The following is a 14,434-nucleotide window of genomic DNA, read 5'->3' on the forward strand; positions in this document are numbered from 1 at the left end:
TAGGATCAAATTTAAAAAAATTCTGTAAACGATTCATTTAAATGGCCGTGATCAAACTGTAAAGTTATTCCTGTGTTTTGTCTTTCTCTGCAGGCGGTATGCAAAGGAAACTATCCGTAGCCATTGCATTCATAGGAGGGTCAAAGGTTGTGGTCTTGGATGAGCCCACAGCCGGAGTGGACCCCTACTCACGCCGTGGGATTTGGGACCTTCTGCTCAAATATCGTGAAGGTCACTTTTGACATACTGTACATTGCCTCCACTAATTGCAATGTATTGCTTTGTCAAATGCCCGAATAAACCCTTTATTTTATGTTTAGGCCGCACTATCATTCTGTCTACACATTACATGGATGAGGCCGATCTGCTCGGCGACCGCATCGCCATCATTTCTCAGGGAAAGCTTTGCTGTTGCGGCACACCTCTTTTTCTAAAGGCGCGCCTCGGGACGGGGTATTACCTTACACTGGTAAAGAGAGAGATGCACGGGACACCCAGCACAACCAGCACAGGCAAACCGCCCTCAACCATAGTGAACAAGGTGAGATAATGCCAAATGACTTTGAAGCAGATTATATAACTTTATGGGGTGGTTTCCCGGACAGGGATAGCTTAAACCATGACTAGGCCTTCGTTTAATTAGGAAATATAACTAGTTTTAAAAATCATGCCTTACTAAAAACATTACTTGTGTGCATTTTGAGGCAAAACAAAGGGCACTGATCTACCGTATTTTAAGATATGTAAGTGCAAGTTGTTTTCAGTTTGGACAGCTCTTACATTTATCATGAAGTCACATTCAAAGCTGCAAAGGGTCACATTATTTTTATGTTTTGTGAGCATTAAACATTAAACTTTAAGTAAGTAAATAGTGAGAGATGGCATAAAATGATCCAGATTGTAAAACATAGGACTGTAGTGAACGGTGTGAACCTTTTGACATTAAGTTGCCGAGTTTTTTTATTCATTCAACATCAGGTGGCTAATTATTGTTTTCTTAAAGTTTAGTTTTAGGGACTTTGCACCCAAAATGGAAACAAACGGACAGAGCAATGTTTTATGATAGGGCCACATAGGGTTACCATTTTAAAGGACATCAACCTAGACTTATTTAGTCAGTCTAGTTGGCTAATTATCAAGCTAGCCTTCTTTGCATATAACTGGGATAAATAAATTAGTTTAACAATGAAAAAAAGTAGTACTTGCCTTAAAAATCACATAATTCATTGTTTCAGGACAGTGTTTCCTCTTTAAGTGATGACACAGGATTGGGCAGCGAGGATAATGGATTCGGTGGGTATTTGTTTTTTGATATTTAAGATCAATGTATATATATATACTTAACTCTTTCACCGCCAGCGTTTAAAAAAAAAGTTGCCAGCCAGCGCCAGCGTTTTTCATGATTTTCACCAAAGTTTAATGCCTTCCAGAAAATGTTCTTCTTTAAATATATAAACATACATACAATATACCAAATGAAAGAACAGACCCTCTGCTTTCAAACAAAAAAAAACGTTTCATCCTACCTTCAGTGGTTCTTTTGCAATCAGCTTTTGAATATGGGTAGGTTTTTGCAAAAACACCATATTTTGAGCAAAAAGCAGAGATAATTCCATTTTTGTGACGGACTTTTCATAGAGATCCCATTCAGAGCGATCTTTAAAACAGACACGGACATGCAGCAGCTTGCCATAGGGCAATACTTCCGGTTTTAAAAAGTTGCGGAATTGCGGAAAAACTGAAAATCTCGTCATTGGCGGGGAAGCGTTTTCTCTTAATTGACGAGATATCTCGTCAATGGCGGGGAAAGAGTTAAGATTTTGTCTATGCTTATTTTAATCAAAGGTTGAGTGTGTATGTATAGGGTTTAGTCAAGTCTAGTTTGAATTCAAGACTGATCCAGAAGCTTTAATGTCTTAGATGTGTCTGGCCTGGTGGCCCTCGCGCAGCAGTACATCCCTGATGCTCAGCTGGTGGAGGACATCGGCAGAGAGGCGGTGATCAATCTGCCTCACGCTGCCTCTGAGGACGGGAGTCTCGCCCTCTTCCTACACGAGCTGGACAAACGGCAGAGCGAGTTTGGGGTGGTCAGTTACGGGCTGTCCGACACCACGTTAGAAGAGGTGAGATGGTGCAGATGATGACTCTCCTGAAACTTTTCTTTTTGTGTCTGCAAAGAGAATTCACCGCTGTCTGAAGGTCAACACTTGGACATATGTGTGTGTCTTTCAATAACGCATCATTATCCTATTTTGGAAAATCTGTGTGTGGGTGGTGACTTTAGCTAAAAATCTGGAACAGTTCCACGTTCTAGGCTGTAATATTTAGCTGTGAATATTTTTAGATCTTTTTGCGGGTAGCAGAGGAGACCGGTGTGGATGCAGACCCTGAGGTCCCTGTTGCCTCTCCAGGCCACCAGGGGGCGCCATCTGAGACTAAAGATATAGGTAAATGAATCTATTTTACAACATCTGAGATATTAAGGGAAACCAAGGCATCCCAATATAAATATCACTTTTCTGATGATAAAAATTATGTCACGTGCACTGTACATGGACCATGGCGAACCAATTTGCGGATGAAATATGATCCTTTGCAAACCTGGGATGCCATTGAATGGCATCATGACATCATGAATGGACTACCAATAAAAAGCTTTCCAGAAAGTGTAAGACCTTTAATTGATCTACGTCAGGTATTTTAAAGATGTTTTTGTTGTGCCCCTCTCTCTGCTTCACTGGCAGGATGGAAACAGCCAATCAGGAAAGGTACAAAATGCAAAAGTGCAAACTGTACTTAGTGTTGACAACAACACATCAGGTGGAAATATGTTTAAGGACGGGTGTTTAACCAGAAGATGTTTTTGGCACACAGAAGCCCAGGAGACGGAACCGCTGAGTGGGATGGGTCAGGGGGGCGGGGCTCCTCTCACAGGCTGGTTCCTCACGTGGCAGCAGCTTCGAGCGCTTTTCACCAAGAGGCTGAAGTACGCGCTTCGCAGTCGCAGAGGCATTTTTGCACAGGTACGCGAAAATCATAGATTAATAAATCATCTTAATCGATTAACCGTCCAAAAACCTTAACAAAAATGATAGTTCCTCTATAGTAAATGTAAATGTTTCAGCCAATGTGACATAATGTTCGTGTTTTTCTTTGACTCCTTTTGCTTTTGAGGTATTTCACAACATACATTCTCAAAAGATTTAGCTTGAAAGGACTACAAGTCACTTAAAAGTAGATAAAACTGTCTGCCTGTATAAATGTAAAGAATGATATAATCAGACCTCTTTCAATGACATCATGTTTTCCAGATTGTTCTGCCTGCAGTTTTTGTTCTCATCGCTTTACTATTCAGTCTCATCGTCCCACCGTTTGGTAAATATCCACCTCTGGAGCTCCAGCCGTGGATGTATGGAGAACAGTTCACATTCTTTAGGTATAAACTCTTTAAGAAGCGAACTAAATAACATCTGTGGTATTTTGCTGATATCTATTCATCTGTTGTCTCTTCCCCATAAAGCAACGATGCCCCACAAGACCCGGACATACAGAAACTTCTGGACGCTTTGCTTGATCCACCTGGGTTTGGGACCAAATGTATGAACTCAAGCAGGTATGACCTCTGTCTTTAAAATACAACCTCACGGCTCTTTTGGTACTGTATGTTGTAGTCAGTGTGACATGTTGTGATGTTACTGTGGGCTTTCAGCGACCAGGAGTGTTTAGAGGACGCCAGTGCAACGTTTCTCCGGCCCCAGCTTCCATACAGCACATGGCAGCTTTTTAATAAAGGAAACTGGAGCACGGGTCACCCGTCTCCTGAATGTGAATGCAGTACTGAGAATATCCGCAGGATGCTTCCCGACTGCCCAGAAGGAGCAGGAGGTCTCCCACCTCCACAGGTTCTTTTCTCATTTGTGTATTCATAAATAGATCTCAATTATATCTTAAGATGCATTAATGCATTAATACTTAAAACATTGTGTTACTATAACATGTTTTTAGAAGACTGTTAAAACAGATATACAATATTGTGCAAAAGTCTTAGGCCACAACCAGCTTTGTTGTTTTAGCAAAGTTTAATTCATCATTCTTATTTATTTTGTGCTCTCTTTATTAAGAGACAAACATAAAATAAAGGAAGTATGTACACAAAATCCCCACAATTTGAACAAAATGTCTTCTGTCAGTATGTCAGCATACCTGTCAACCCTCCCGTTTTTCCTGGGATTCTGCCATATTTTATCATTCTATCCCACCACCATCCCATTTAAATAATTTCCCATATTTCTCCTGTATTTTTAATCTTTCTATAAAAAATACCACTGTGGCCGTATTGGATGTTTGCTACATTCACCTCTGGAAAAGCAGACGACAGTATATCTGTAACATATCACTCAAACGACATCCGCCAATAAAACAGGAAGAAGAAGCTTCCCGAGGGAGGGTGGAGAATAACGAGTCGCGCACAAAACTACAACCGCCACGTCCACCCATTCCCCGTGTACAAAAACTTGCACATTTCGATGTGCACGCTGTGTTAAGGTTCGGGAAATTTCCCCCTATTTTTATATCCCAGTGTTGACAGGTTTGGTGATGTCTGTTGACACTAAACACATCTTGAACTCTTTTGAGGAGACATAAGTCCTAAAGTCATTAGATTAGAATTAGAAATTAGGATTTAATTTTATTTAGGTTTATTGAAGCGTGCAGGTTCCTGCAATTGCTCTTGCAAAAGAGGAGATAACAGTTACACACTTGAGTTATAATAAAAAAAAATTCAACACTGCACACCAATTTTCGGTATGTTCTGCTTGTATTCCAATAAAAAGACTGATAATTAATTATATACGGTCACTATACCATTGCAAAAACAACAAATCTAATGGTGACCAAAGTACTGCATGTTAACATAGGTCAGAAGAGTTTCTTAGTTGTTGTTTTTTTTTTTGGTCATTTCTTTTTTCCATTTTAATCTGACATGATTTTGGTCGATTTAACACACTTTTAGGAATGTTGTTTTTATAGAGAAACACTGTCTTTTGTCTCTGCAGATGAAACGATTGACAGGTGATTTCTTGCAGAATTTGACCGGGCGCAACATTTCTGACTACCTCATCAAAACATATCCACAAATTCTGAAGAAAAGGTTACATATTTCTACTACTTGTTCAATAACATGTGATCATTGACCACCAAACCAGTCATAAGGAAGAATTTTTTTATGTATATATCATTTAAAAGAATTAATAGGCTTTTTGTTAATGTGTGTTTTGTTAGGATAGAATAATATTTATGAAACTTTTTGAAAATCTGGAATCTGAGGATGCAAAAAATATCAAATTATTGAGAAAATTGCCAAAAAAGTCATCCAAATGAAGTCCTTAGCAACACATATTACAGATAAATACATTTATTTATGGTAGAAAATTTACAAAATATCTTTAATTAAATGATTACTCCACTTTTTACTAAAAGAATCCAGATAATTTACTCACCCCCATGTCATGTCAAGATGTTTATGTCTTTCTTTATTCAGTTGAAAAGAAATTAAAGGACAAGTTTGGTATTTTACACTTAAAGCCCTGTTTTCAGATTGTTTATGATGAAATAGAACGGTTTTTACTGAAATTTGGACATATGATGCTGGCCCGAGAATTTTCGGGTGTTTCTTGTATCACCTCCCACCTCTACAATGGTTGTTTAGGTGCACTGGAACAATCCTTCCTAAAATGCATTAAACTTTCGTTTACAAAAACGTGAAACTCACCGAGTGGTCGGAGGTGTTCACTGGTATGCTCACACAAAAATTGCTGCAAAAGATGCATTTCAACAGGTTTTATCATAGTTTTTGTCCAACTCCATTGACTTGTATTAGATGTCCTGTGATGTGCGGTATTACTCCGCGCCGGGAACTTTGTTTGAATTCTTGCAATTGGCAAAGGCGGATTATTGCCACCAACTGGGCTGGAGTGTCTATTATTCAAGCTCTCAGCGGAAGAATGTACGAGTGTGAGGCGTTTGGAAAAATAGGTCCACAAGTTTAAAACGAATGGTAAAACACCTGTTGGAAAGCATCTTTTGCAGCAATTTTTGTGTGAGCATATCAGGTAACACCCCTGACCACTCGGTGAGTTTCACGTCTTTATAAACGAAAGTTTAATGCATTTTAGGAAGGATTGTTCCTGTGCACCTATAAACCCATTGTAGAAGTGGGAGGTGATACAAGAAACACCCGAAAATTCTCAGGCCAGCATCATATGTCCAAATTTCAGTCAAAACCGTTCTATTTCATCATAAACAATCTGAAAACAGGGCTTTAAGTGTAAAATACTGAACTTGTCCTTTAAGTATTTTGAGGAAAACATTACAGGATTTTTCTCCATATAGTGGACCTCAACACTTTATACAGTTTACAAGTTTGCAGTTTCAATGCAGCTTCAAAGGGCTCTAAACGATCCCAACTGAGGCATAAAGGTCTTAACTGGTGAAATCTTGTGTTATTTTCACCCAAAAATAAAATAAAAATATCTGTACTTTTAAATCACAACTTCTTGTCTTGCACTAGCCGTGTGATCCGCCAGCCCGACCTTACGTATTATGTATTCACGTCGAAAGATAATGCGGTACATATGTGGTTAGAAACAACTTCTTTATTTTATTTTTGCCAAAAATGGCTATCGTTTTGCTAGATCAGACCCTTGTGCATTGGTTGGGATCGTTTAGAGCCCTTTGAAGCTGCGTTGAAACTAAAACTGTGTTTTCCTCAAGAAACTCAATTTCTTCTCGACTGAACAAATAAAGACATAAACATCTTGGATGACATGGGAGTGAGTTAATAAAACAATTGGAAAATTCCTTTTGTGTGCTAATGTTTTTTGGCATAAACGAAAAATTGTTAATTTTGACCCATAAAATGTATTGTTGGCTATTTGCACAAACATACCTATGCGACTTATGACTGGTTTTGTGGTCCAGGGTCACAAATATGAATAATCCAGCTATTTTTTGTAGCGCAGGTGAGTAATGCCTCTCTCTATTATGTCAAACTAGCTTGAATACAAAGAAATGGGTGAATGAATTTAGGTGAGTTGGTCTTCATGCAGTCACAGATCCAAACATACAACATGCATTTTTTAATTTGTTTGCTTGATCTGATGTCTATCTCTCATTTTTCCAGATATGGAGGTTTTTCTCTGGGGGCTAAAAGCTCTCAGGCTGTGGATGATCCACTTTATCTGGAAGAGTCTGTGTTGGCCATAAGAAGACGCTATAGCATTGCAGAGGTGTGTGATATACGTTTTTTTTTTTTTTAGAATTAAGTAAAGCACCATTAAAGGAGACATTTTACAAGACTTTTATAAGATGTCAGATAAATCTTTGGTGTCCCCAGAGTACATATGTGAGGTTCTAGCTAAAAATATCATATAGATCATTTATTACAACATGTAAATATTGCCACTTTGTGTCAATGTGCCATTTTTGGATGTGTCCTTTAAAATGCAAACGAGCTTATCTCTGCAATAAAAGGCAGTGCTGTGGTTGGATAGTGCTGATTAAGGGGTGGTATGTTCCCCTTCTGACATCACAAGGGGAGCCAAATTTCAGTGACCTATTTTTTTAGCCTGTTGAGAATGGTTTACCGAAACTAAGTTGATATTGAGACTTTAACTGCATTTCTATTTGTTTGTTTGCAGAATAGCTCTTTAGATCAGCTTCTTTACAGACTACCAGATGTCCTCAAAGGCCTCACCAGCCAAAACAATGTGAAGGTAAGTTAGATATCTGTGAAACTTCTCTCTTCAGTCTCAACGTTCTCCTCACCTCCTTATTCAACTGTGACTTGTGCTCTCCCAGGTCTGGTTTAATAATAAAGGATGGCACGCCATGGCATCGTTCGTGAACATCATGAACAACGGTCTGCTACGTGCAAACCTGCCGCCCGACCAGGAAAGACGCAAATATGGCATAACAGCCTACAATCACCCGCTCAACCTCACAAAAGAGCAGCTGTCAGAGATGGCCCTGTATGTAACCGATGTGTAGCATCTGGTTAAGCTGTATTGTTAGTGAATAGTTTTGGATTTTTATTTTCTGTATCTTCTTCTCTATGTCTGCAGGATGACCACCTCAGTAGACGTACTTGTCTCCATATGTGTTATCTTCGCCATGTCATTCGTTCCTGCCAGTTTCGTGCTGTTCCTTATTGAGGAACGTGTCAGTAAATCCAAACACCTGCAGTTTGTCAGTGGAGTGAAGCCTATACTGTATTGGACCACCAACTATATATGGGACATGGTAAGTTATGTACAGCTCCAGACCTGTTTGTTGTAGCTCGGTTGAGGTGTTAAGATTTAACATTGGTGTTTCTGATGTGTTTCAGTTGAACTACACAGTTCCTGCCATCATGGTTGTCCTGATCTTCATCAGTTTCCAGCAGGAATCGTACGTATCTGAGAAGAATCTGCCTGCGTTGGTGCTCCTACTTCTATTTTATGGGTGAGATCTTATTAGATGACCGGAGATGCACATCTGCTGGTTCGGATGGGCAACCAACCTAACCATCTGAACCAGCAAAACTTCAATATCACATGATTGCTGAATTAAACTGGGCTATTTGAAACATTGACAGTATGTTGTTCATGTCTTCTGCAGCTGGTCCATCACTCCACTTATGTATCCGGCATCCTTCATCTTCTCCGTCCCTAGCACTGCTTACGTCGTGCTCACCTGCATCAACCTCTTCATCGGCATCAATGGCAGCGTCGCCACCTTCGTCCTGGAGCTGTTTATTGATGAGGTAAAGAGATAAATCACATAGATGTGTTAACATCAACTCAACATGTTTCTGGGTGAACATCCATATTGGTCAATTATATCAACCGATCATATTGTAGTGGTATGCGGATTGAGCCATCTGTATGTTATGAATCATCTTTTCTGCTGTACATCTTCAGCATCTGAACGAGGTCAACAGAATCTTGAAGAAAGTTTTCCTGATCTTCCCTCACTTCTGTCTGGGTCGAGGTCTCATTGACATGGCCAAAAACCAGGCCATGGCAGATGCATTTCAGCGACTGGGTAATATTTCCCCACAGCAGACACGATCATACGAGTGTGAGAGTCGTCACATATTCATCATTTTTGTTGTCACCAGGAACCAAACAGAATCTGGAGCCTTTATCCTGGGATTTCGTTGGGAAGAATTTGTTTGCCATGGCGATTGAAGGGATTGTGTTTTTCATTTTCACTCTACTACTGCAATATAAATTCTTCGTTAATTTGAGGTACGTTATATGTCCTAGTTGTGAGTACTGAATCGATTAAAAACTTGCTCTTGATAAGTGGTATCCCCCCAGCCGGTGGTCTGGCTTTGTGCTGCCCCCTCTTGGCGAGGAGGATGAAGATGTTGCCAGAGAAAGAGAACGTGTGAAGAATGGTCAAGCTCAGGGAGACATTCTCACCCTTACAGACCTTAGTAAAGTAAGGTACCACACAGAAACACTGTTGCACAAAAAAAATGTGTGCAAGCAATCTTGAAATGTTAAAATATGTGGCTCTGTAGGTGTATAAAGCGGGCAGGAAGCCAGCAGTGAATCGGCTTTGCTTGGGAATTCCTCGAGGAGAGGTGAGTGGAGTTCAAATATCTAGATTTCTGAACACATCCGAGCATCGTTTTCCCTGCATGCCCTCAAGCTGTAGTTTAGATTCCTGGATGTGAAACAGGTTTTTCTCTCACATGGCAGTGTTTTGGACTTCTGGGTGTTAACGGAGCTGGAAAAACCTCAACGTTTCGTATGCTGACTGGAGACACGAGCATCACATATGGAGAAGCGTTTCTTAGCAACCACAGGTTAGATCATTGATATTGTCATGCTCACACTAGACTTTCTCTGCCATTGACTTTCATTCATACCCATGCAAATGTGGCAGACCGGAAATGCAAAAGATTTCGATTTGCAGCGCATTCCAGAATCCACAGTTCATGTATCACAAACTCTGACCTTCGAATTCACATCATGTTAAAACGTGTGACCAATAGATGATTGAAACGTCACATCGTAACCTTTTCGGTTGGTAGCATCTCACAATCTTGTTTTGTACAAGTAATAACAAAAGCAACGTAATTTGCATCTGATGTGTAATGCTACGTTTCGGATGTTGGGTATTATCGACCTCAAACCCAGAAGTAAACGTCTGTAACGGCAGGTATCCAACCTATCAACTCAGATTGATCAACCCCGACCTCAGCGAGACACGTTTTTTTGACATCACGGACAAGATGGCGGCTAGCCCTCCACAGCGTTACGTGAACCGCAAACAAACTGTTACAGCATGTAACATGAATGTTAACTCTTTTCCCGCCATCGTTTTTTTAAAAGGTTGCCAGTTTAATGCCTTCTAGAAAATGTTCTTCTTTAAATATATAAACATACAATATATCAAATAAAAGAACAGACCCTTGGCGTTCAAACAAACCAAAAACGTTTCATCCTACCTTAATTAGTTCTCTTGTATATAAAAATATGGGTAGGTTTTTTGAAAAACACACAATTTTGAACATAAAGCTGAGATAATTCCATTTTTGTGATGGACTTTTAATAGATATCCCATTCAGCGAGCCTTAAAACATACACAGACTTTCACGTGAGGCGTTACTTCTGGGTTGCATAAGTTGCGGACATCCAGCAACTTGTTTCTGCCATAATTGGCACAAGAGCACAAACTTCTCTCAGGGTCTAATGCTGCGTTCACACCAGCCGCGGTAGAGGCGTCAAGCGCGAGTGATTTCAATGTTAAGTCAATGTGAAGAAGCGTCGCCGCGCGTCTGGAGGTCTCGCGGCGCGAATGAGGCGTTTAGTGCGGCGCAGTAGACGCGATTCCGCCTCATTCTAGTTCACGCGAACGGCGCGAATTGAACATTGCCGCGGCATACGCGTGAGTTGAAAAATTTGAATTTTGGTGGAAAAACACGCTGCGTTAACCAATCAGGAGCTTGCTCTAGTAGTGACGTGATTACAGAAAGCTAGCGAGTGGCAGAAGCCCCTCCCATGACGCGAATTTCCGTGTGTATGTCTCTAGAATTTCACATGTGGCTTTCACGCTAATGAAGCAAGTAAACTCAAATTGTTCAAGCGGCAAACTAGGCGCGGTAGACGCGATGTTGCCATAGTGAAGTCATGTGGTAAACATGCGATGTGGCGCGTGATTGACTGGAACGCATTGTGGTTGGAGGTAGGATATTTAAAGGAATAGTCTACTCATTTTCAATATTAAAATATGTTATTACCTTAACTAAGAAGAGTTGATACAACTGTCTATCATCTGTGTGCATGCACGTAAGCGCTGGAGCGCGCTGCGACACTTCGATAGCATTTAGCTTAGCCCCATTTAATGGTACCACTCAGATATAAAGTTAGAAGTGACCAAACACATCAACGTTTTTCCTACTTAAGACGAGTAGTTATACGAGCAAGTTTGGTGGTACAAAATAAAACGTAGCGCTTTTCTAAGCGGATTTAATAGAGGAACTATATTGTATGGCGGAACAGCACTTTTGGGAGTACTTCAACTCGCCTGAAAAATCCGCTCCCCTTCTCCCTCTCATAATGGGAGAGGGAGAGTGTTACTGCGCCGAGTCAAAGTACTCCCAAAAGTGCTGTTCCGCCATACAATATAGTTCCTCTATTAAATCCGCTTAGAAAAGCGCTACGTTTTATTTTGTACCACCAAACTTGGTCGAATAACTACTCGTCTTAAATAGGAAAAACGTTGATGTGTTTGGTCACTTCTAACTTTATCTCTGTTTGATACCATTGAATGAATGGGGCTAAGCTAAATGCTATCGAAGTGTAGCAGCGCACTCCAGCGCTTACGTGCACGCACACAGATGATAGACAGTTGTATCAACTCTTCTTAGTTAAGGTAATAACATATTTTAATATTGAAAATGAGTAGACTATTCCTTTAACAACAATTATAACCCAAAATCCGAGTTTTTCTGGAATACAACATTAATGATGTGTGAACACTTTTGCGTGTGATATCACATTTGGTTGCAGGTGTCTATGTTGAAATCACAGCTGTTAAACTCAAATGTAACATCTAAGTTGTTCTCTGTTTAATATTATACTTGTTGCTAACAATTATAATTGCACGTTGTTGCAAAATCTTTCAATAATGATGTCTGCACTTTTCTTGTTTTTATTCAGTGTTCTTACAGAAATGGAAAAGGTTCACCAGCTAATGGGCTACTGCCCTCAGTTTGACGCCATCAGCGACCTGCTAACAGGTCGAGAGCACCTGGAGTTTTACGCTCGCCTCAGAGGAGTGCCAGAAGCTCATGTTACAAAGGTATATACCTCCACATTTTTGATTATTAAAATATAATTTCACCGAATTAAATTAAAGGTGACATTGATACGAACAGTAATTATGTTTCTGTCCTGTAGGTGGCGCAGTGGGGCGTACAAAAACTCGGTTTGAGTCAGTATGCTGAGCGAGTGGCTGGCAGCTACAGCGGAGGAAATAAACGCAAACTGTCCACCGCCATTTCACTCATCGGAGCTGCACCTGTCATCTTCCTGGTACGACTGTGTAACACATCAGCGAGACTAAACTAATTAATTGTTTTGCAGACAACTTTTAGTTTTTTGACATACTGCTGATATTAATCTTTTTTTATCTCTATGTGATTCTTAGGATGAACCCACAACTGGTATGGACCCGAAAGCCAAACGCTTCCTCTGGAACTGTATCCTTAGTGTGATTAAAGAGGGGCGATCTGTTGTTCTCACCTCTCACAGGTAGGGGTCACTATTATAGCAGCAGACAGCCTTACTGTAGCATTGTATAGGGTGCATCCCTTTGCACACACACCCAAAGAAAACTTAAAATTAGGATTTAATGATACAGAATATAGTGCTGTTGGTTGGTAGTTGGTAATTTTGAGGTTTGATTACACAGAATTTATGATAAAGTAATGTATTTTATAAAATGGCACCATTTTGCGCCCCCCAAGGGGGACCACCACCCCTCCCCCAGAGCTTGGGAACCACTGCTGTAGCTAGACTTGTGACCATAAGCATAAAGTCTACATTTATGCATTTGGCCAATCCAAAGTGGCTTACAGTGTATTCAAGAAATACATTTGTTATCAGTGTGTGTGTTGCATGGGATTTGAACCCATGACCTTTGCACTGCCAGTTATGCAACAGTAATATTTCAACAGGAATAGTCCTTCCTAGTAACTTTAATAAATGGAAAACTGTTTCTGGTGAACCTGGAAACAAACAATCCCTGTGAGTTCTTTAAAAAAAAAATATGGGTCAGAATTCCATTTTAATGAATAGATGTTTTGTTCACCTTGCATAAGGCTCAGTTTATAGACATTCAGGTGTAGCCACATCTGTTAAAATCTCTTAAATGATTCATTTTTTTTATTTCTGTACAGTATGGAAGAATGTGAAGCTCTGTGTACCCGAATGGCCATTATGGTAAATGGCAGATTTCAGTGTCTGGGCTCAGTTCAACACCTGAAGAACAGGTAACAGATATGATCATAACGAAACACTAGCATAATGCTTAGTGGCCTCGTACACACTGCATATAAATTCGGTTGTAATTTCACCTTTTTATGCTTAATCCTGTTCTGTACACACACAGTTTAGTAATTTACAGGACTGACAATCACATTCTACAACCAAATGAACTCTAATGCAAAATGCAGGTAGTGGCAACCGCATTACCAGAAACTCTGCATGGTGTGTACATAACCAAACTAAACAACTAGTTGTTGATAAAGTTTTTTAACGTGCATCATGGACTTGACAGGTCTCTCTTCTAAAAAAATAAAAGCCTAGAAGGGGAAAAGTCTTCTGTATGCGCATGCAGAGGCACGAGCGTTTGCCTACTAGTGTTGCCAGATCTTGCACAAAAAACAGCAAAAAAATTCATAATAAACTGAAAATAAATCCATATTCTTTAAATATTGGGACCGGCATCTTAATCACACCCAAAACTTGATCGCTCTGTAAGCCAAAAGCCATTAACGGGTCAGTGACACAATGGTATGTAAGTACAAAAAAGACAAGGACCTGGCAACACTGCAAGACACTCACAAATGCATACAACACACAATGCCAAGACATAGGTTTAGTGCAAAACATAACGCTGTAATTTTATCTTGGTCAAAGGTGTGAATGATAAGCAAGCGAGACGGCAGAACGTTGCGATGGTTATCTTTGTGTCAATCATCACAGTTTAGGGAATTCCCTCCCGCATTTAACGCAGTTGTCACTCCCAAAAGTTTGCAGTGTGTACGAGGTCATCGACTTGCCACATGAGCTTGTATTGTCTTAGAAGTGCAGTAAATTTGCATTTTTAACCGAGTTTCGTGTAAAAATGATTAGAAAATATACATATTAAATACTGT

The 14,434-nt window shown here is 40.0% G+C and overlaps 1 protein-coding gene across 2 annotated transcripts in view; it reads left to right on the plus strand.

Moving 5' to 3' along the window:
• The window catches only part of abca7 (ATP-binding cassette, sub-family A (ABC1), member 7), a 33,558-nt gene that overhangs the window by 14,841 nt on the left and 4,283 nt on the right, over positions 1-14,434 (plus strand). Inside the window, exons 21-47 of one of the 2 annotated variants that reach the window (XM_065241788.1) lie at positions 94-231; positions 321-541; positions 1,236-1,293; positions 1,921-2,123; positions 2,345-2,447; positions 2,745-2,768; positions 2,875-3,023; positions 3,312-3,436; positions 3,521-3,613; positions 3,710-3,902; positions 5,055-5,149; positions 7,054-7,086; positions 7,181-7,286; positions 7,698-7,772; positions 7,858-8,027; positions 8,121-8,298; positions 8,384-8,499; positions 8,656-8,800; positions 8,958-9,081; positions 9,158-9,287; positions 9,360-9,483; positions 9,566-9,628; positions 9,747-9,853; positions 12,213-12,354; positions 12,453-12,587; positions 12,703-12,806; positions 13,454-13,546. In XM_065241788.1, the coding sequence (XP_065097860.1) occupies positions 94-231; positions 321-541; positions 1,236-1,293; positions 1,921-2,123; positions 2,345-2,447; positions 2,745-2,768; positions 2,875-3,023; positions 3,312-3,436; positions 3,521-3,613; positions 3,710-3,902; positions 5,055-5,149; positions 7,054-7,086; positions 7,181-7,286; positions 7,698-7,772; positions 7,858-8,027; positions 8,121-8,298; positions 8,384-8,499; positions 8,656-8,800; positions 8,958-9,081; positions 9,158-9,287; positions 9,360-9,483; positions 9,566-9,628; positions 9,747-9,853; positions 12,213-12,354; positions 12,453-12,587; positions 12,703-12,806; positions 13,454-13,546 (3,247 nt within the window). The remainder of the gene's footprint in view (positions 1-93; positions 232-320; positions 542-1,235; positions 1,294-1,920; positions 2,124-2,344; positions 2,448-2,744; positions 2,769-2,874; positions 3,024-3,311; positions 3,437-3,520; positions 3,614-3,709; positions 3,903-5,054; positions 5,150-7,053; positions 7,087-7,180; positions 7,287-7,697; positions 7,773-7,857; positions 8,028-8,120; positions 8,299-8,383; positions 8,500-8,655; positions 8,801-8,957; positions 9,082-9,157; positions 9,288-9,359; positions 9,484-9,565; positions 9,629-9,746; positions 9,854-12,212; positions 12,355-12,452; positions 12,588-12,702; positions 12,807-13,453; positions 13,547-14,434) is intronic. The other variant, XM_065241789.1, reaches the window with a different exon arrangement.

The sequence above is a fragment of the Paramisgurnus dabryanus genome, chromosome 14, assembly GCF_030506205.2.
Source record: "Paramisgurnus dabryanus chromosome 14, PD_genome_1.1, whole genome shotgun sequence".
NCBI classification, from domain to species: Eukaryota; Metazoa; Chordata; class Actinopteri; order Cypriniformes; family Cobitidae; genus Paramisgurnus; species Paramisgurnus dabryanus.